The 21918-nt window shown below is 43.7% G+C and overlaps 1 protein-coding gene and 1 pseudogene across 2 annotated transcripts in view; both read left to right on the top strand.

The window, feature by feature from the left end:
• LOC120927052 (putative helicase MOV-10) overlaps positions 1-21918 on the top strand; it is a 112283-nt gene that overhangs the window by 50703 nt on the left and 39662 nt on the right. For both annotated transcript variants that reach the window (XM_040337482.1, XM_040337483.1), the window contains exons 6-10: positions 3444-3584; positions 7009-7171; positions 10093-10247; positions 13201-13374; positions 15573-15720. In XM_040337482.1, the coding sequence (XP_040193416.1) occupies positions 3444-3584; positions 7009-7171; positions 10093-10247; positions 13201-13374; positions 15573-15720 (781 nt within the window). The remainder of the gene's footprint in view (positions 1-3443; positions 3585-7008; positions 7172-10092; positions 10248-13200; positions 13375-15572; positions 15721-21918) is intronic.
• On the top strand, positions 11772-11920 carry LOC120929839 (annotated as a pseudogene).

The following is a 21918-nucleotide window of genomic DNA, read 5'->3' as shown; positions in this document are numbered from 1 at the left end:
AGGAAGCTCATGGCAGTCTGGAAAGTGAAATGAAAAAATGAACCCGCGCTACAGAATTAAAAATATATGTTAAAATGTGGCAGGGAAAGTATAAGATTTGCAAATGCGATAAATGCAATTAAATGCGATGAATGCAATCTGGAAAGTGTTAGATGTTTTCAAGGTCCAGGGGAGGGAAGTGCAGTGGTTGTGTCCTACCTAAACCACCAGGAAGGACCAAGGTCCTGCAAGCTAATGAAGCTGACCCAGGAAATCCAAAGGCAGAGAAGAGAATTCCCTCAGTCTCGGCAGTCCATATAAGAGGGTCCCTCAATGCTCAGGGAGCCCATTATTCAGTGAGAGTGGGAGCTAAATTAGTTTTTTTTTTTTTTTTGCTTACAGAAAAGTTTGGATGCTTTAGCCCAGAGCTGGGCGTTCGGCCTAGCATACACGTTCCCTCACCTGGTGCTCATCCCCCGGGGTTGCAGAAGCTGTCCCAAATGGGTGCCTCATTCTAATTGCGGCCAAGGAGGGCATGGTTCCCCACCCTGAAGAGGTGGTCGGTTTGTGTATTTCCGTTGCCTCTCCCGTCCAGGCTCGATCTCCTCTGTCAGGGGCTGGTTTTACATCCCGACCCAGGGTTCCTTATCCTGATGGGCTGGTACTTGAGAGGAAGATTCTGAGGCATAGGGGGTGTTTGGAGAAGGTGATTGATACACTTTTTCTAAGTAGGAAAACAGTCACTAGACAGATTTATGCAAAGGTTTGGAAAGTCTTCTCTCGCTGGACTCGGACTTGGGTAGGTACTCTCCAAACAGTCCCGATGGTCCTGGACTTCCTCCAGGAGGGGGGTTGATCAAGGTCTAGCGGTCAATAGTCGCCGTCCTATCTGTTTTTTGTATAGTAGACTCACCCTGAACCTCCTCCATAAGGATTTTTGTCAGCCAGGGAGACGGTAACCCCCGGTGAGAACAAAAACACAGGTTTCCACTGTGGGACTTGTCCCTGGTACTAGACGCCCTAACTAAAGGGCCTTTTGCGCTGGTGGCTCAGACTTTAGTTAAATTTCTTTCCCTTAAAATGGCCTTTCTTCTGGCGATTACGACAGCCATAAGGGTTGGCGACTTGCAGGCTCTGACCATTAAAGAGCCCTTTCTGTTGCTCCTAAAATATAGGGTTATCCTCAGATAGGACCCCTTGTATTTACCGAAGGTGACCTCAAATTTTCACAGGTCACAGGAAATTCTACTTCCCTAATTTTTTTTTGTCAGAACCCCAAGAATGATTGAGGTCATTTACTAGACATTAGACTGTGTCTACTGGTCTATCTGGAGAGGGTGAGATGTTTTATGAGATCAATCATCTATTGGTTAGTTTCTATGGCCAGAGAAAGGGTCTCCAGGCCTCCAAGTTGACGATAGCCAGGTGGATTAAACAGACTATCATGATAGCCTTCGAGTACTCGGGTAGACCTATCCCAGCTCACATTAAAGCTCACTTGACTAGATAATTGCCGACCTCCTGGGCAGACGGGGCAGGCACTTTCACAAGATCTGCAGGGCAGCCACACTGATGAGTCAAAACACCTTCCTGAGGCACTACAGAGTGGAGCTGTTGTCTCCTCAGGACCTGGCGTTCGGCAGGAAGGTACTACAGGTGGTGGTCCCACCCTAAGGTAAGCCTGAACTTCTTGCTCATCGTCTCAGGTGTGCCATCCTGGAAGATGACTGGAGAAAATTACCAGTTACACTTACCGGTAATGCTTTTTCTAGGAAATCTTCCAGGTCGGCAGGCCTACTTCCCCACCCTTTTTTCTCGGTGATGTTTCAAGTCTCACAGAATTTACCCTCTTGCACTGGTGTGGGCTAATACTTTGTCATAACTGAGGGACAGAGGGAAGGGTGGGGGCCTTTTAAACTCTGTTTTTGATTGTTTTCCCATCATCTCAGGTGTACTGTCCTGGAATATTTCTTAGAACACCTGTTACCGGCAAGTGCAACTGGTAATTTTTTGGTTGCAACATGACAAAATGTGGAAAATTTCAAGGAGGTATGAAAATTTTTCAAGGCACTTTATACAGAAAATTAGACCATTTCCTTTCTAGCCACATTTGCATTGCACTTTTATGAACCAGGTAAAATTTAAGTTTGCATGGTTCTTTAGCTGCTCTTGCTTAAGTGGACCTGAACTGCGGAAGGTTTTTCCCCAAAAAGGCAAAAAGAGGGCATTACTTTCCAGCAATACCTCTGGGCTCCCTGAGCTTTTTTTTTCCCTGTGCCATGTTGTATTTTTTTTTTTGGTGCGGTTTCTGTGTGGCGTTGGGACAGAGTTATGACTTCTCATGCCAGAACGGCCCCTCAAGCAGCTGCAGAAGAGGTTCAGAAAACATACACAAAATAAATGAAGCAGAATCGGAGAGCTGCTTTTCTAAAGGTCATCGCATACAGCTTGCCCTCCAGCAAGGAAAACCTTGAGCAACATGGTAGTGGCAACACTGAAAATCGCTGCTAATCTCAGCAAACTTGTAGTCGGGCCAGCAGTGCCTTAGAGAATTTCACACTGCATAATTATAGCTGTATATGCAGAACGTTCCACTGCTATTTTTCAAAAGGATTTGAGACCAAGAGTGTATTTTTAGAGGTACTCTTTAGGCACTATTAATGTTTTGTAGACTTTGCTTTTTAACACTGTATATCAAAGGCTGAACGGTACAGGGGTAGGTAAGCAGGAGGCTATTTTTAAAATGACCTCTCCTCCTTTTAGATGCTTATGCGTGCCCTCTGCTACACTAATGAGCACTAAGTGTGATTGTGCGGTCCATTGGACAGTGCAGATCATGAACGAAGGTGTAGAGCCAATGAGCGTGGCCCAGTGGTCATTAAATGCCACCAAAAGAAGGCTCTGTCTCAAAGAAATTGTATGAAAGCCATTTGTGTACAGTGTTGCTTGGCCCATGTAATTGTCAAAATATCAGTTCTGAAAACAGAATAATGGCCTGGGCAGGACGGGGTTGTAACATACCTTTTTCTCCAGTGGTTAAAGACACATGACACCACCTTATTCAGGGCACAAATCACATTTTAAACGCCCCCTCACAATGTTTCCCCACCGCTAACTTGTGGATGGATGTCGCAGCAAAATACCAGGTGCTTCCAGATATGAGAAGAATGTGACCTACTCCCCACAATGCAGTGCTTGCGTCAAGCAACCAGTCCCTAGTCCTGTCACCTAGAAGAGGTGATGTCACTGCTCCCTCTAAACTTTGACACAGGAGATTATAAATTTTTTATTTTATTTTTTTCTCAGAAAATAGGAGATCTGGTATTAGATGAAATGTGACATTGTACTATCTGGGATTAATTAACAATAGTCTGTGCTCATGATTCAGATGTATTTCACATATTTAAACTTGTATGACCTACTTTGACTTGAATATATTTGTGTGTATCTATCTATCTATCTAGGTCTTTCAGTTCTGAATTGGAAAGGGAAGTTCCTCTTGGTGACTTCCTTCTATCTTTACGCCTGAAGCACAGCATAAGAGCAGGAATGTTCTCAAAAGAAAAAATGAAAACTAATTCCACGCCAGCATTTACAGAACAAAGGTACGTTTTAAAGAAAGTGTCCTTCGTGAGTTAGAAATGTTGGGAAGGCAAAGTGCTTGGATACACAACTAAACCCTTATTGCTTTATTGGAAAAAAACAGGTACACAGACAGGAAATTACTTTAGTTTCACTAGGAAGAGCATTACATTATACAAGCTTTAAAGTGATTCAGCCACCTATTGGCAGAACTACTAATCTTGGTAAAATAAGACTAGTTGTTGCACCAATGTCTGTATAAACAATATGCCAACACCCCCACACAGCCTTCTAGTGGCCGCTGGACTTGAATAAAGAAATTGCATAGGAGTACAGTCGTCCAGACTTCTTTTCACCTAAAGAAGGCATACATTGAATCGGAATGTAACTACAAAGTGGAGGGGGAATAACTGGCCAGGCTGAGATGACTGTAACCATGAGGATGAGCCATGTCCATACCTAGCACTTTGACAAGATTAAATGTGCATGTGTATCCGGCTTTATTTCCTGATGCACCTGCTCACACAGGGTTACCAACTCATGAGAACATTTATTAGATTTTTTTATTTATTTTTTTCACGCATCAGAAATGTACTGGAAGAGCATATTTCTACTGACAAATTCAAATAGGCCAACAACTCCAAATAAAAATGATCGATATTTATTTAAACAGTATAATTAATAAATACAATAGCCACAACAAGTAAAATGTCTGGCTTTTATGGTTAAAAGTCAATTAGGCAGTGTAACAAAGACTGAGCATAGTTAATTGGGTGCTTTTATACTCCTAAGAAATGCCTATTTTTTCGTATCTTTGTAAAACACAGGTTATCATGCTTTATAACTTTTAGAAGTTGGTGAGCCTGCAATTGTGTGGCAGAACAAACATCCAGAAAATCGGAAACATTCACCAAGCTCTGGGGAAAATTGGTGCAACTGCACTTGCAAATTGCACAGCATGTTCGCCTTTAGTAAACCAACCCCCTTAGACATGCTAAGTTGTGTTACTGCACATAACCACGATGCACAAGTCTAAATGTGGTATTTAGTATTTGAACACCTCGGGCTTAAATTTCTGTACAAATGTTTTAGGCAGGTGTAAAAAAAATGCTGTAAATTAAGAATACTTTCAGAAATAGAAGTGTTAAAGGGGTTCTAAACCTTTGTGTTTTTTCACCTTAATGCATCCTATGGCTGATTGTCTCTTAATTGGATAAATTGATAGCAGCGCAGACATTGACTCCCGCTGCTGTCAATCAAATCCAATGACGCAGGCTTTGTGAGGGCCAAACCATCACTTCTAGGACTCCTTGTTACTCTTTATTCGCTGTAGATAGTTCACTTCTTAATAACATTGGCCTTTATGTTTGGGGTCGCTGTCCTGCTGCAGAATGGATTTGGGGGTAATTGCATGCCTCCCTGATGGCATTGCATGATGTAAAGTGCAGACCTTTCAGTACAGACTACACCCTCCCAAACTCACTAGAAGACCAGTAGGATCTCAAAGTGAGAGTTATTCTCTCTACTCTTCATATCATCCTCTCGCTCTGGTCTCCCGCTGTTAATAAAGCAGTGGCCGTGAGCTGGCTAGCAAGCTGTGGCTGCCTGCCATTTCCAATGCAGCACCATGCAACAAGAACATGGCATGAGACCACAGCACCCCCAGCAAGTGAGAACCCCTTAGTGCGCCACTGCTTTTAGTTATGGATTATGATGCCCAATAACTGGAGACTGTACCTTTTTCAAGAAATACCTAATTTGACCTTGAAGTTGTTTCAAATGTTCAAGAGAACAGGGCTTATGTCTGAGATCCTGACTAATCAAGGGGCCCTGTTTTACAGTATGTCTAAGGTTATGAATGAGCTTTGGAAGTTGTTAAAAATGTAAGCACCTATGAATTTCTATGCATCACCACCAAACTGAGTTGGATCAGTGGTCTCCAAACTGCAGCCTGAGGGCCAGATGCTGTCCTTTTTTTGCCTGCTTTTATTTAGCCCTTGGGGCATTATTTCATTCACTGATACAAACAATGGGGCATAACCCCCCCCCCACTGAGACTAGTCAAGGGGCACAATTCCTCCCCATGGCACCAATGATGGGGCACAGCTCCTCCCACTGAGACCAACGATGGGGCATGTTTATTTCCCCATTTTACTTTGGGACCTTTTCTACTCCACATAGTCATAGCCCAGCACCTCTAAAGGACCATAAACTGGCCCCCTGTCTAAAAAGGATTCTCAAGAAAGTGGGGATTCTCAAAGTGGTTGGAAAACATAGTCCTAATTGGAACGGTTACTGCCTCATTCATTTTTCCATATGGGAGATTTCTCAGGCACCCACCCCCCTTTTTTTAGTTGGTTTGCAGTCAACACCCCTATTAACTACTGGATGTGGTTTCAGAGACATGAAATAGAGGGTACATCCGATCAGAGCATAGTTGAACACACTGTGCAAATACAAGACAGAATGGCAAACATAATGCTCATAGTCAGAGAGCTCAAAGCCAATTGTAAAAGTTGTCAACCAAGGTCATAGTTTCAGCCCAGTGATTGAGTTAGCCTAGTGATAGTCGTATTTGCAACTTTTGAGAGCAAATTCTAGCAAAATGGTAGGGGCTTTTTGAGATTGTTGAAAAAGTAGGAAGCATTGACTAAGAGCTACCAGTCCTACTCAAGCTGTCATGTTGAACTTATCAGTCTCTGGATGAAAAGCGAATGTGCTCCAGACAGTGCAGCCACATCCAAATTTTAAACAAAAGTAAAAATAGAGACTTCTTCCCCCCCCCCAGGAGAGCTGGGAATTCTTGCAGGAAAAATTGCAAAATTTTCTTTGCTAGTCATAACTAATGTAATTGAGCACAATATTCAGCTGAGATTAAAAATGTCTAAATGTCATCCCCCTTAGGTCTCGTACACACGATCAGAATTTCCGATGGAAAAAGTGAGATGGACTTTTTCCATCGGAAATTCCGACCGTGTGTATGCCCCATAGGAAATTCCGATGAATTCCATCGGAGATTACGTAGAGAATATGTTCTCTTTTCCTCCGATGGAATTCCTTCGGAATTCCGATGTGAGTTTGGTCGGGCTAAAGCACCGATCGTGTGTACAGTGCATAAGTTGTCATCCCATGCCTTCACTTGCTATGAGTGACTGCAACCTCAGGAAGGGAAGGCTTTGGGCCAACACCGCTTTTCACAGCTAAATCATTCCACGTAGTAGTTTCAAAATTATAGGTACTGAGAAGAGTTTGACGGAACCTATAACTCTGCAGTTGCTAAACTGAAGGGTACATCACAGGTGGGAATAGGGAGTACTGTTAAAGTTTTAGTAAATGCCCTAGTAAAATAAGAATAAGGCCTGGTGACGAGGTCTTTTAAGTCTTCAAAGTCTAAACTCTCCTCACTGTTTTTAACATGTATGGTTACCTTAAGCATTCCCATTTCAGGAACATGCTTTTATCGGCTTTAGACTTCAGCAATTACAGTGAGAAGTTCCACATGCTACTTCACCTTGAGGAACTACAAATGGAGATCGACATCCGAAGATATGACCAGAAAGAACAAAGAATGCAACAGCATCCAAGAGACAGACGGCTCCTAATTCTTGATGTAATTGCACTATATTTTAGATCACTGGAGAGATCCAGGATCCAGTTATTGAGCTTTTAACATGACTGCCTCTTGGGTTTCAGAGGCCAGGCAAATTTAGGGTTAAATCTTCAAAAAGAAAAGGTTTAAAAGTGCACTGTATTTGTTCAACCCACTGAGGTGGGCCTTCTGAAGTATACTACATGCATGTGCTTGGCTTTTATGCTGGATGTATCCCCCAGCATGGAGATAGAGCTGTCGCCAACAGATCTTGTTCTACTTCTAATCATTGGGAGCTCCATTGAATGTGTGTGGTTTTTTTTTCCTTTCTCCTAGTGGAGAAGAGCATAAACAAAGTGTGCATGTATAAAAAAAAAAAAAAAAAAACATAAATATAGGCTAGAACAGGGCACCATCTAGGTTACTGTCAGGGTTAATGGTCACAGTCCGTGCCTTTTTTAATTAGGATAAAACTTTTTTTTTTTTTAGTGTTGGTGTGTAAAAATAAGATGAAGAAAATCGAATGCACATGTAGGAGAATATATGTTTTGGTGGTAGGCCATTATAATGGCAAGAAGAGTGTATCTCCTTCTTTTTTTAATTTAAAGTTCGTAAAGGTTTTACTTATTTTAAATAGTAAACATACCGTACTTGCCTCCACTGTGAAGTTCGTTTTGCACATAGTCTTCGTCTTCTGGGGTCCCTCAGCAGCTGTCTCGACTCCTCCACGCAAGAGCTGACCCCCCTCTGTGAAGCGCTCTCCAAGGGGGTTGGCTTGCGGGCTCGCTCCCGTGTGATAGTCAGTGGCCATAGCTGCATAGTGTATCACTAAGCCCGCCCCCCCCCCCCCCCAGCGCGCCGTGTCAATTTTATTGACAGCAGCGGGAGCCAATGGCTGCGCTGCTATCAATCATCCAATGAAGAGTCGCCTCAAAGCAGGAACAAAGATTGTCTCTGGACAGCCGCACTCTGAACAAATTGTAGCCTTTATTAAAAGCATCTATATGATTGACCATAAAAAGAAGAGAGTGGGCCAGGGTATTAAAATTAGAAGTATAAATAATATATTGGATGGTAAATGTAAAAAAAAAGGAGCTCTAAATCACCACTTAGGAGGAAGAACCTGTTAGAATGAATGTGTATATAAATGTGCATATGCACAGAAACCAAGAAAATGTTTCTATAATAAACTAACATAAACGAGGTACCTCCTCCAGAGGTGGGTGTATAGCTCAAAGCAGAGCAGACATCCAGATAAGAGAACAACAGTTCTCGGATCGTGTGTACAGACATATCATGTGGATAGAAGTAATGTGCACAACAGGCAAACATTACAACAAACCTGTCAAACAGGAAATATAAACGTGAAAGGATAAATAGATATAGATATAGATATATATATACACAGGGCTCAAAATTTCAAGTCCTGAGCCACTAGCCAGGCCTCAAGAGTTACTCGCCACCAGTTGCCCCACCTAATTCATACACTGCCCTGCCTAATTGCACCTGTAAACACGCCCTCGTAGATTATCTCATAGAATGACACTGTTAAATGTTTTATGCAGAATCAAGTTACACAATTAAATATTACCAACAACAAATTTAACAAAATGGAACAGGGCACTGGGGGCAGACCAGGGGGACACACTGCACTGGGGGCAGACCAGGGGGACAGGGCACTGGGGGCAGACCAGATGGACAGGGCACTGGGGGCAGACCAGAGGGACAGGGCACTAGAACTGGGTCTCTTCCCCATTCTCTTGCTGTCTCCTCTGCAACTCCCATCCTCTCTCTCTCTCTCTCTCTCACTCTCTCTCTTTCTCTTTCTCTTTCTCTTTCTCTTTCTCTTTCTCGCCTGTGTGTGCGGCTCCACACTTGCATGTCCCCACTTCCCCCTTTTATTCAGGCTGGCAGAGAGGAGAGGAGCTGCAGCACAGTGGGAGGGAGTACAATCCAGCGCTGAGATCCACACCACTGCACAGCCATTGACACCATAGCACAGCGCACACTGACAGCGCACAGCACACATTGAGACCAGTCTGCTCACAGTGCTCAGGCTGAACTGGTGGACACTTACATAGAGCACAAGGAGAAGAAAACTGCACAAACTGGAAGGCTGCCGCTTTCATGTCAGGGCAACTTTCAGTGAGCGATGCACCGGAGTGGTAATTTTCGCAATCCTCCACCTCACTCATTACTTCCTGCTCTCCAGCTACATTGGTCGGGGGGAGGGGGGCAGGCTCAGAGAGGTCATACTGTTAGGTCCCATGGCTTAATAAGGATTGTAAGGAGAGCACCTGTGTACTGCTCTGCCTGTGCGCGACTCACCAGACTACTTTTCCCAAGCATGCACCTTTCCTCTTCGGCCGCCAATCTCATCGGGACTCTAAGTGTGTAGGCACAGATTGGAGGGAGATTGGTCATGCAGCCCTGTCATCACTCGCCCCCAGCTTAAATCCACTCGCCAAATGCTAGTAGGCGAGTGGAAATTTTGAGGGCTGTATATGTGTGTGTGTATAATATATACGCATCGCACACATATGACACACACATATATGTTATTGTCAGGATGATGCACTGGTTCAGTACTCTTGACTAACCAATAAGAATCGTGCAGCTTGGGTATACCACTTTTTGCATGCTTCATGTTTGCGTTTAGTTAGTGACTCATGGTACTAAAATCAGAGACAACCAGACAACTATCCATTTTTTAGAAGATCCACAATAATGGCCTCTATAGTTTCTCTTTTAAAAATGTAGTATGGTTAACATTTTGCTCCTCCACCTGTGAAATGACAAACTGTATATGGGAATAACATGTGTTCATTGTTTATTCATCCAGCAGAATTGGCATTGGGTGTGATTTAAATATTTTTTTGTATGTGCAAATGGCTCATTTAAGCCGAAAAGGTTAAAAATGTTGATTCTATTCCCTGCCATAGGTCCCTGGTGTGGCTGAAAACAGACCTTCAGTATTAAAGGGAGACCACCTTTTTGTGAGTTTGTCTCAAGAGCCAGAGACGCCTGAAAAAGTTTCTTATAAAGGTTATGTGCATGGTGTTGAATTGGAGAGAATCAGACTTGGATTTTCCCATCAGTAAGTATTTCCCTTTTTGTATTTTAATATAGACTAACTTAATTTATACTTTGTTGGCATTCATATCTTTGCATTAAAAATGCATGCATCTTTATGTAGTGATGTATGCGTTTTATAAACCTGTGTGTGTGTGTGTGTGTGTGTGTGTGACAGCAGAATCTTCTTCTTGCATGCTACATTTGTCTGAAATTTCAGAACCCTAAGTGGATAAGTGATGAGTGACTTTTTAAATTGTTTATGTAAATCTTCGCTCAAGCTGTTGAGGTATTGAACTTTTTTATGTGTGGTTTTTATTTTTTATTTTTTTTGAGTTCATTTACCAAATACGTTTTTAGGTGTCCTTTTATGAAGCAGTGAAATCTTTTCACTGCTTCGTTCTCCGGCATTCACGGAGGAGATTTTTCTCCTCTGTGTGCCAGTTTATGAAGCAGAGTAGATCGCTTCCCCCTTGGAGGAGTGAAGTGATCTACCAACTGTTCAAACATTGGAGAACGGACCCTAATACTGGAATCTCGTAAGACTTTAAGATTACAGTACCAGAAATGTCAGTTTATACATACATACATACATACATACATACATACATACATACATACATACATACGGACATGGTTACAGTGTTGGGGGGTCAGAACGAGGCAGAAGGAAGTTAAAAATCTTCCTCCTTCCTCCTCAGAACCCCCGGGATTCCCTCTTCACTTCCCGCTTCACCAGCTCTGAGATGGTGAATCGGGGAGTGTGAATTCTGACACAGATCGCCAGTGAAGCTCTCAGATCACAGCTTCATGAACTGCCTGTTACTGTCAGTCTATGAGACTTCTCTGTGTTTGGAGAAAATCGTCGGGAGAACAAATTCAAACCCTTCTCCCCCCGATTATCTCTGTTTCATAAACTGTTTATGGGCTGTGATCAGTGGTGATCCTTGGGATCACTGCTCTCCACTGCTTCATAAACGGACACCTAAGTATGATTTGAAATAATTGTATTCAGTTTACTTGATTTAAAATTGGTAAAGTGGTACTGTGCCGCGTTGTGTAAACAAATGTATCTCTGTCAATACTACGTAATGTTCAAACATGATTCCGATCCATAAAGTGCAAATACAAGTGATAATATCGGTATTGATGTATAAAATTAAATTCTAGTGCCACAATGTACAATTGACTCTACATCAATATTTCATAATTATTATTCAAACATGATTCCAATCCATAGAGTGCAAATATATAAAGTAAGTGATGATATCGGTAATGTGCAAAATGTGAAACGTGAACAACTAATAATCACTAAATATTACACATAAGTAAAAATGTCATCAGTGATAAACCTATTATTTAGCCCTTTAAAACGATCAATTGATGCAAGTGCACCAAAAGCAATTTCTCAGTGACTTGTGATGGTGCTTCAAAATTGCAGCTTTCAGTGACTTCACACACGTGCTCACCCAGCCCCCCCCATGTGATTGCACTCACCTCAGGGGAATGCGACCGCACAACTAAGTTGGTCAGACAAGCAGTAGAACCATCACTTACCTGGCAGGGGAGACACCATGATCATGAAGGTGGTTCTCCCAGGGCGAGGCTCGGCCATTGCACTCTGGTCGTGCTGATCGTGGTGTCTTCCCTGTCGCTTCTCTGCCTTTTGGCTGGGACTGGGTGTGATATCTGTCCTTATCAGTTGTCAGCGGAGCGCTGAAGCACCTCCTACATGGGGAGGGTGGATGCAATCCAATGACGTCATTGCACCTGGAAGGATGGTTTCAGCAGGGACTACACTGTGCTGCCCGACAGATACTGGGGGCCGGCCCATGGTTGAGTCTGAGCCATCTGGAAGGGTGCTCCTGGTGAGGATGGGTGCTGCGTTTGGTCTTGGTCTTTTTGCCGAGTTCTAGTCTGGCCTTCTGGCTGGCTGATGTAAGTGCTATCTCTGTCAGCGATCCGGTAGGAGGAGCTGGTAATGCCCTGTGTGGTGGAACGGGATAGGACCATGCAAATCCGCCGGGTTGACGGAGGGTCTGGAGGGGCTAGTATTGGTGGAGGTTGCTAACTGGCGTGGCAGTTCTCCCCAAGAAAACCTTGAAGGGCTCTCTAGCTGGCAGGGGTGGAGGGCTGCACTGGCCGGTCGGTGGGTCGGATATGGAACAAAAAGCCTATGGTGCATGTGCCCCTGGAGTGGCAGTCCAGGGGTGTCTGAAGATCACTGTGTGTGAGGGACACATTGATAAGAAGCCACGGTCACTGCACCAGATGCACGCTTTTTTTAGCACCTGCCTCCTGGGCCGGGGCCTTTTGGCTAGGACCGGAGGATTTTTTTATTTTTGGCCGGAGGGCCTGGTCATTGTTGAACACAATGATCACTTCTTTCACTCTCCTCTTCACTATCCCTTTCCCCCACTTTATTTAATTTAAGCCTATGTTTGTCACATTTTTGTCTTTTGGCTTAGTTCGCCTGCTCTCATGGGGTCTCCCTTCGGGGGAGCCCCACCTAGTACTGGGAGGGTTCTGTTTCGGCAGTCCCTCCGAGGAAGTTGGGTCCGTGTCGGCTTTGGTTGCTCGGACCACAGTACCTCAGTCCCTGTCTGGAGCCTAACGCCCTGGGGGATCAGGATTTGGGTCCCTCTTCACAGGAGGACCACTTGACGTTGCACCCGTCTGCACGTTTTTGTGAACACTCTTTATGTGTGTGCACATTTTTTCTGCACCAGGGGGAGTTTTTGGGTGTGTTCACACGCCATGGGCTTTAAAAAAAAAAAAAAAAAAAAAAGCAGTAGAACCATCACTGGGCTCAAGGTTAATGGACTCTGCAATTCCTCAGATGCTTTAACAGTGACATCCTCGATTCATATGTTTAAAGAAATAGGCTGGATAGTGTGATATTGAAATTCGCCCTGGAAATCTACATGTTCTGTTGCTAATGAGCACTGTATTGCTTTTTTTTTTTTTTTCCTTATTAGACTTGTGAATAGATTTGTAAATGGGATGCTCTTTGATGTTACGTTTACCTTTAACCGCTTGCCACTGAAGATTCATCACAGAGCCGTTGACCTGGCAGAACAGAAAATGTTGAAAGATGCCCTGTTCCCCACATATTCAAACAAGAAATGCATTGTGAGCACAGACAGTCTAAGGTAAATCTTATTAAACGCATGACTGTGATAGAAAGTTTTCATCCTGCAATCCTTTTAACAATACATAAAGCACATGTCTTTTTAGTCTGTGGTAATTTGAACTCTTAGACAATATTGCTGTCCTCCATTTTCAATGTCCTGAAGTAAAAGGCCTTTTCAGAAAGTCCCAGAGGCAGGAGAAAAACACCTGATGCCCCTAGAAGCAGCTGCAAAAAATGTCCAGTGTGCATGAGGCCTTTATTAAGCAGAAGCAGCGAGATGCATGCAGTTCCTTGGGTACAACTTCCTCTCCAGCATGGAAAACGGTGAATATCAAAGTAGTGACATCACCAAAACTCACTCCAGATCTCAAGACAGTCACAGGCAGCAATGCCTCTACAAGGCAGATATTCAGCTGGCTGTAAGCAGATGAGCCACACTTCCATGCCAGGTAGCACACTGTGATTTTTTTTTTTCCCCCCCAAGGAGTTAAAGACAATAGGAAGGTTTTCAGAGACCTCTTTGGTTGTGATACATTTTTTATGTATAAACGTGTAGTGCACACCGTAAGTTCAAGCGAACTTGATTGATTTTCCCAGTTAAAGTTCACATGGCCAGGCACACAGCATTTTCTCCACTCTTCCACTGGCTTGGATAGAACAGTCTAGGGGTGTCTCTTTTTTGTTTTTTCTTGGAACATTAAACTTGGATGGGGCGAAGGGACCATGGAACAGCCCAAACTGGTGAACTGAACTATTTGAGGACTCTTCTCTATCTCACTGGACTGCACCAAAGTCCCACTGACAGGTGGCGATGACCTTTTTCCCAGAAGGCAAAAAACTGAACACAGTCACTAACTTCCAGAACCATCTACTCACACGCCACAGGATCATCAGTTGCCTCCTTCTGATATCTACCGGGATCTCGTCAGTGAGGGAGACAGACTCGCACTGCCAATAGGCAGCTGGACACTTTTTTTTTTTTTTTTTTTTCCCCCACAACTTCTGGTACTCTCCAGTGAGCTTCTCCAAACCTAAATAGGCTCCAGGGCTAGGATTTGTGAGTAACCCCCCCCCCCCCCCCCACCCCACAGCTAAAGCTTCAGTTTAATGTGCTTTAGGTTGCACCTCAAGTAATCCTGCCCCATGGGCAGAACGCCTTCACAGGCAGGTGTCTCCTCCAGCAGGAACTGGACCCAGGAACTCTCCCTTCTGCCTCAAGCCTTGGACTATTTATGGGCATTTCCAGCCACCTACTGGGCACACCTCCCCGGGATTGACTGGATTCTAAGTAAAATATTCAGGTTGCCCACTCTGTTCTTCCTCCCACTATGATTCTAGAATACAGGAGTAAGTAATTGGAGCAGCAGCCTGTTGGTCACTGTGTAGTCCAGAACAATCAACCCCTGCTCCACTGATTACAGGGGAGCTAGACTAAATGTACCTAGTAAGTTTGCTACAAATGTAATGCCGCGTACACACGATAATTTTTCAGCATGTAGAAAAAACATTTTTCCCAACTTCATCATTAAAACGACGTTGCCCACACACCATCGTTTTAAAAAAATGCTCTAGCAAAGCGCGGTGACGTACAACACGTATGACGGCACTATAAAGGGGAAGTTCCATTCGGATGACGCCACCCTTGGGGCTGCTTTAGCTGATTCCGTGTTAGTAAAAGACGATTCACGCTTTTCTGTCTGTTACAGCGTGATGACTGTGCTTAATTACGAATGGTAGTTTTACCAGAACGAGCGATCCCATCTCATAACTTGCTTCTGAGCATGCACAGGTTTTTAATGTAGTTTTAGCCCACACACGATCATTTTCTACAACCCGAAAAATGTGAAGCCCACACGATCATTTTAAATGACATTTTTTAAAAACTACGTTTTTTTTTTTTTTTTTTTATGCCAAAAAATGGATCATGTGTATGCGGCATAAGTATGTGTTATAAAATTTGCTGACATTTCTGGAGCCTAATTAATCAAACTTAAAACGGCTTGCCTTTTTTCCTTGTGTATAAATGGCCTTAGGTGGCAACTAAGGCCATCTAAGGCCTAGTAGGCCTTGTATGTGACTTCAGTTATGTCTGAATGCGGGGTTTGCGAAGTTGTTTTCACTAATATTCATCACCTGATTTCAGTATAAGCATTGTATGGCTTTTCTGTGAATATACCTGTGCCGCCTTATATTGTATGTACTTTTTTTCTTGTCTAGTCTGTACGACCGGAATCTTGAGTCTAATCCAGAGCAATACATGGCTGTTAAACAAATTGTAAGTGGTATATCCAGACCAGCACCTTATCTCCTATTTGGACCACCAGGCACTGGAAAAACTGTTACTTTGGTGGAAGCTATCAAACAGGTGAAATACCTTTTTTGTTTTGTTATGTTATGTGTTTTGTTTTGTTTTTTGTTATGTTATATTTTTTGTTTTTTGTTTTCTTATGTTTTTTGTTTTATGTTTTGTTACAGAACTTTTTTTTATTGGTTCTCCTCATGCAAGATCATTTAGAAAATGTATTGTAGCGCATGCCAGGCTTTAGATGTGATGGCTGCATTAGTTTTGTTGTTTTCAGGCTAAGAACACTTTCAGCAAGTACAGAGCATGTTGATCTTGCCACAAGTGCAGTGTTTTTGTCACTTCCTGTAAGCTGAAAAGGAATATTCATAAATTTCTATCTTCCTTGTGTAAACTACTATTGCCATCAATCCAACATGGGACGCACTGAGTTCTAAGTTTGAGCCATGACTTCCAGAACAGTCTATCACAGCGGCACTCAGCCATTTACAGAAAGCGGTGTATTCTGTTAATAAATACAAAGCATCCTTTCAGTCAGAGGTTGTGACATCAGCTCGCCTCTCTGACACTATTTTCTGTAAATGAGTGCCGCTGTAATACTCTGTGTTCCTGGTATGAGACTGAAAGTTTTGGCTCAAACCTGGAACGCTGTATGGTATGCTGTGTGTAGATGCAGCTACATAGTTATCGCACATCCAGTGGCCTCGCATGTTAGTGGGGGAAATACTGTAGTTCAAAAGATGGAGTTCAACTTTACTTGAACAACCTGAAGTTAGAAGCTGATTAGTTCCATACACCAGAGTGACCGATATAAAAAAAAATTATATAGTGAATCTCGCCCACAGGGTCAGGAAGAGTGTTTTTGTTTTTTGTTTTTTTGTTTTTTTAAAGTGAATCTAAATTGCCAGATAAAAAGCCTAAAAAACAAATGCAGCCACCTCCTCTATGGACGGGTAAACTGCAATATGTTGGTTTTAAATATGATTTGTGTATGTCCAGCTGTTTTGTTAAGCTTTGGATAGAGTGAGGGGGGATTGGAGCCCCCGTCTTGTTTTATTTACTGCTTATCAGAGCTCGGGTAAACAGATTTACAGAACACTCCTCCAACAGCAGCACAGACAAAAAAAAACACTTGAGTAGGTAAAGCCTAGAAACCCTGTCAGCTGTATTTATTGCTGATCCTGATTATAAATGGGGGAGTTGGTTTTCGCTTCCCACTATTTAAATTTATAAATATGTATTCTCTTGTCTGTTCCTATAATTGGCTCAAAGCTCGGATAATATTAATGGTGATAATTTATAAACGATATACACTATAAAAATAAACACAATGCTCAAATGTCTAATTCATTTACAAAGAAAGTAGAACACTAACATAAAAATCCTAAAATATCACAGAGCATACAGAAATTAAAAAAGCAGAGATGTTTGAATGTTAAAAAAATAAATAAAAAAAACAGATGATACATTATGCAGGTCTGTCCTCAATCCTAGCTGGGCACAAGGAGAAAGGGAGAGGTATCATAGCTGGCCCTTACATATTATACCTGCAGCATCCTCTAGTGCAGAGGTCTCCAAACTGGGGCCAGATGTGGCCCTTTGCTTGCCTTTTATCTGGCCCCTGGGGCACCATTCCATCCACTGACACCAACAATGGGGCATATGAAGCACTATCAAAATGGCACAATAACTTCAATTGACACCAATGATGGGCTACTATTCCTTCCACTGACACCAATGATGGGCCACTATTCCTACCAATGATGGGCCACTATTTCTCACACTGACACCAACGATAGGGCAGAATTCTTTCCACTGACACCAAAGACAGGGCATTTTTTACTCCCACCGGCCCTAGTCTGGCCCTCCTGAAGTCTGAAGGACAGTAAACAGGCCTTTTGCTTAGAAAGTTTGGTGACCCCTGCTCTAGTGTGCTGGAATAGGTAGTGTTAAGGTTTTTTGTTGGGGTAGGTAAAATGTTTAGACTTGGCTGGCAGCCAAGCCTGTGTCTTAATCTGGGTTGGGCGAGTGACCGGGGAGTTTTGGTATGATTCATCAGACAGCACCTTTGGGGGGGGGGGGGGGGTTTAGGAGGAGCTTCCCTGACCAATCTCCAACAAATGTATTAGCGGGGGCAGGCCCCCTCACGCTCTGGGTTAGCCTGGATGGGCAGGAGAGTTTGGGTGGAAGTTGGAGATGGAGTGCTAGGAGGTTGTTGGTGGACCCTTGAGGGTAGACCCCTAGTCTGGGGGGGTGCCTTTTGGGTCTAGGTGTTTGGGTCTGGATCCTCTGAAAGCTTGAGGCATCCTGTCCAGGGTCACAGGAGCAGGTGTGAGGACAGCAGGGGCCAGTAAGCATGTCCGGGAGATCTCCAAGGACAGGACAGCCCGGTGGGCTGGTGAGTGTTGGAGTCGGGAAGGTCTGAGAGGACTGGGTGAGAGCAGTCTAAAATGGATGGTTCAGTAGCCCCAGGACAGCTGGGCACTAGGACTTTCCTACACTACTAAAGGTGCCCATGGTCTCTGTCTGTAAAGGGCATTTGCTACCAATCTGACTGAACCCTTTTGTCAAATCACCTAGCAGTGTGCCAGCAACTTTAATGTGACATGTCATTTTGCTTAGGGCCCCAGGGAGGTCCGGATCGGCACTGCATCAACGACATACTCGTGTTCTGTTTCAAGCAGTGAGTTGGAATTGAATGCATTTATGGGCACCCTGGCCAATAACAAGTCCCTTCCCTTGATTTGACACTCGCATTGGATAACAAAGGCTCTGTTAATACCAAACTATACAGGAAATCCACTGACACCTCTCTGCACGCTGGGAGCTTCCATACACGAACCCTAGCGAAAAACATACACATTGGGCAATATCTAAGGGCGCGTGAGATCTGCACCAACAGGGAAGATTGCGAACAGGAAGAAATTGTTCTAAAAAAAGCTTTCAGAAGGGAGGTTACCATAAGAAATGGTTGACAGAAGCCTTTAACCACCTGAGCCCCGGGCCATTGTAAAATGACGGCTTCATTGTGGCTCTGAAAATCCAACAGGACGTCATATGACATCCTGGATTCCTCCGGCCACTGGGGGGCGCGCGAGCGGCGCGTCCCCGAGATGCTGATGCGCGTGCCTGGCGGTCGCGATGTCCACCAGGTACCTGCGATCAGTAATGACAGAGCAGGGACGTGGAGCTCTGTGTGTAAACACAGAGCTCCACGTCCTGTCAGGGGAGAGAGGAGACCGATGCTGTGTCCCTTGTACATAGGGACACAGCATCGGTCACCTCCCCCAGTCATCCCCTCCCCCCACAGTTAGAACACAATACAGGTACACATTTAACCCCTTCCTCACACCCTAGTGTTAACCCCTTCAATGCCAGTCACATTTATACAGTAATTAGTGCATATTTATAGCACTGATCGCTGTGTAAATGTGAATGGCGCCAAAAAAGTGTCTGATGTGTCCGCCATAATGTCGCAGTCCCAATAAAAAATCGCAGATCGCCGCCATTACTAGTAAAAAAAATAATAATAATAATAATTCTGTCCCATATTTTGTAAGCGCTTTATTGCGATTATTTTTTTTTTTTTTTTTTTTACCAAAAATATGTAGAAGAATACGTATCGACCTAAACTGAGATATTTTTTTTATTTTTTAACCAGTTCCCGACCCCCGCATGTACATATACGTCCACAATATGGCACGTACAGGCACATGGGCGTACATGTACGTCCTTGCCTATTAGCGGGTGGGGGGTCCGATCGGGACCCCCCCCGCTACATGCGGAGGTCGGGTCCGCTCGGGGAGCGATCCGGGACCACGGCGCGGCTATTTGTTTATAGCCGCTCCGTCGCGATCGCTCCCCGGAGCTGAAGAACGGGGAGAGCCGTATGTAAACACGGATTCCCCATGCTTCACTATGGCGGCGCATCGATCGTGTCATCCCCTTTATAGGGAGACACAATCGATGACGTCATTCCTACAGCCACACCCCCCTACAGTTGTAAACACACACTAGGTGCACCCTAACTCCTACAGCGCCACCTGTGGTTAACTCCCAAACTGCAACTGTCATTTTCACAATAAAGAATGCAATTTAAATGCATTTTTTGCTGTGAAAATGACAATGGTCCCAAAAATGTGTCAAAATTGTCCGAAGTGTCCGCCATAATGTCGCAGTCACGAAAAAAATTGCTGATCGCCGCCATTAGTAGTAAAAAAAAAAAAAATTAATAAAAATGCAATAAAACTATCCCCTATTTTGTAAACTCTATAAATTTTGCGCAAACCAATCGATAAACGCTTATTGCGATTTTTTTTTTACTAAAAATAGGTAGAAGAATACGTATCGGCCTAAACTGAGGAAAAAAAATGTTTTTATATATGTTTTTGGGGGATATTTATTACAGCAAAAAGTAAAAAATATTGCATTTTTTTTCAAAATTGTCGCTCTATTTTTGTTTATAGCGCAAAAACTAAAAACCGCAGATGTGATCAAATACCACCAAAAGAAAGCTCTATTTGTGGGGAAAAAAGGACGCCAATTTTGTTTGGGAGCCACATCGCACGACCGCGCAATTGTCTGTTAAAGCGACGCAGTCCCCGAACTGTAAAAACACCTTGGGTCTTTAGGCTGCATATTGGTCCGGGGCTTAACTGGTTAATTGTGCCATTTATTATAGCAACAGGAAAAAAAAATAGGATTTTTTGTACTCACCGTAAAATCCTTTTCTCTGAAGTCCATGGACGGACACAGCTCCTTAAATCTTGACAAGTGGGTTATGTTCCCTGTTTACAGGAGAGGACTAGGCAGAAACATGTTAAATAGTTAAATACATGTTACATTAACAGAGTTGAACAGCCCCGCCCAGGGGGCGGTCCCTCCAGACATAACCCTCCTCACTGCAGCTTGCAGCCTCAGTTCGTAACAAGCAGTACAAACCTAAAAAGGAGGGGTGGGAGCTGTGTCCGTCCATGGACTTCAGAGAAAAGGATTTTACGGTGAGTACAAAAAATCCTATTTTCTCTTATCGTCCATGGACGGACACAGCTCCTTAAATCTTGACAAGTGGGACGTCCCCAAGCAGTGTCAAAAAACGAGGGGTGGGAAATATATCAGTAAAAACAATTTTAACTTCACCCCAAAACAAGCAGAGCTCCTCAACGGAGGAGGTGCAACTTTAAACAGCCGCCGGCAAAAACTAGCGGCTGAAAAAAACATCATAAGATGCACTCACAGCAACCATGTAAATTCTGGAAAAAGCGTGAACGGACGAGCAAATCGCCGCCTCGCACACCTGTGAGACCGACGCATGATGTCGGGAAAAAAAAAAAAAAAAAACCCAGGAAGCACCAATTGCCCTGGTCGAAAGTGCCGTGACCGGAAAAGGGGGGCCCGCCCTTAGGAGCATAGGCCTGTATGACGGCCTGCCCGATCCACCGAGAAATGGTGGTCGACGAGACCGCCAGGAGTAAAATAAAATAAAATTTCTCCTCAGGGCGCTGGGCCCAAAGGGAGCCATACGTCCTTCTCCTTTGCTAGGCAGAACGAAACTGAGGCTGCAAGCTGCAGTGAGGAGGGTTATGTCTGGAGGGACCGCCCCCTGGGCGGGGCTGTTCAACTCTGTTAATGTAACATGTATTTAACTATTTAACATGTTTCTGCCTAGTCCTCTCCTGTAAACAGGGAACATAACCCACTTGTCAAGATTTAAGGAGCTGTGTCCGTCCATGGACGATAAGAGAAATATATTTTTTCAAAATTGTTGCTTTTTTTGTTTATAGCGCAAAAAATAAAAACCGCAGAGGTGATCAAATACCACCAAAAGAAAGCTCTATTTGTGGGGAAAAAAAGGGCGTCAATTTTGTTTGGGAGCCATGTCGCACGACCGCGCAATTGTCAGTTAAAGCGACGCAGTGCCGGAAGCTGAAATTTCACCTGGGCAGGAGGGGGGTATATGTGCCCAGTAAGCAAGTGGTTAATTAATTGAGCCGAAGACAGTTTGTGGGAATCCTTGATCTTTAGAAAGGAGGGGAGTGAAGGACCAACCAAACACAACTAGACTTATGCCTTGTACACATGATCGGAATTTCCGATGGGAAAAAGTCACAGAATTTTTTCATCGGATATTCCGACCGTGTGTGTGGGCCCCATCTGACTTTTTTCCGTCGAGTTTAAAAAAATTGAAAAAAAAAAAAACTCACACGTGTTCTATTTCTAAACTCTGACGGAAAAAAGTCAGATGGGCCCCACACACGGTCG

Source organism: Rana temporaria, chromosome 2, assembly GCF_905171775.1.
Source record: "Rana temporaria chromosome 2, aRanTem1.1, whole genome shotgun sequence".
Taxonomy (NCBI): Eukaryota; Metazoa; Chordata; class Amphibia; order Anura; family Ranidae; genus Rana; species Rana temporaria.
The sequence above is the reverse complement of the archived record's forward strand: the minus strand, read 5'-3'. Positions and strand labels throughout refer to the sequence as shown.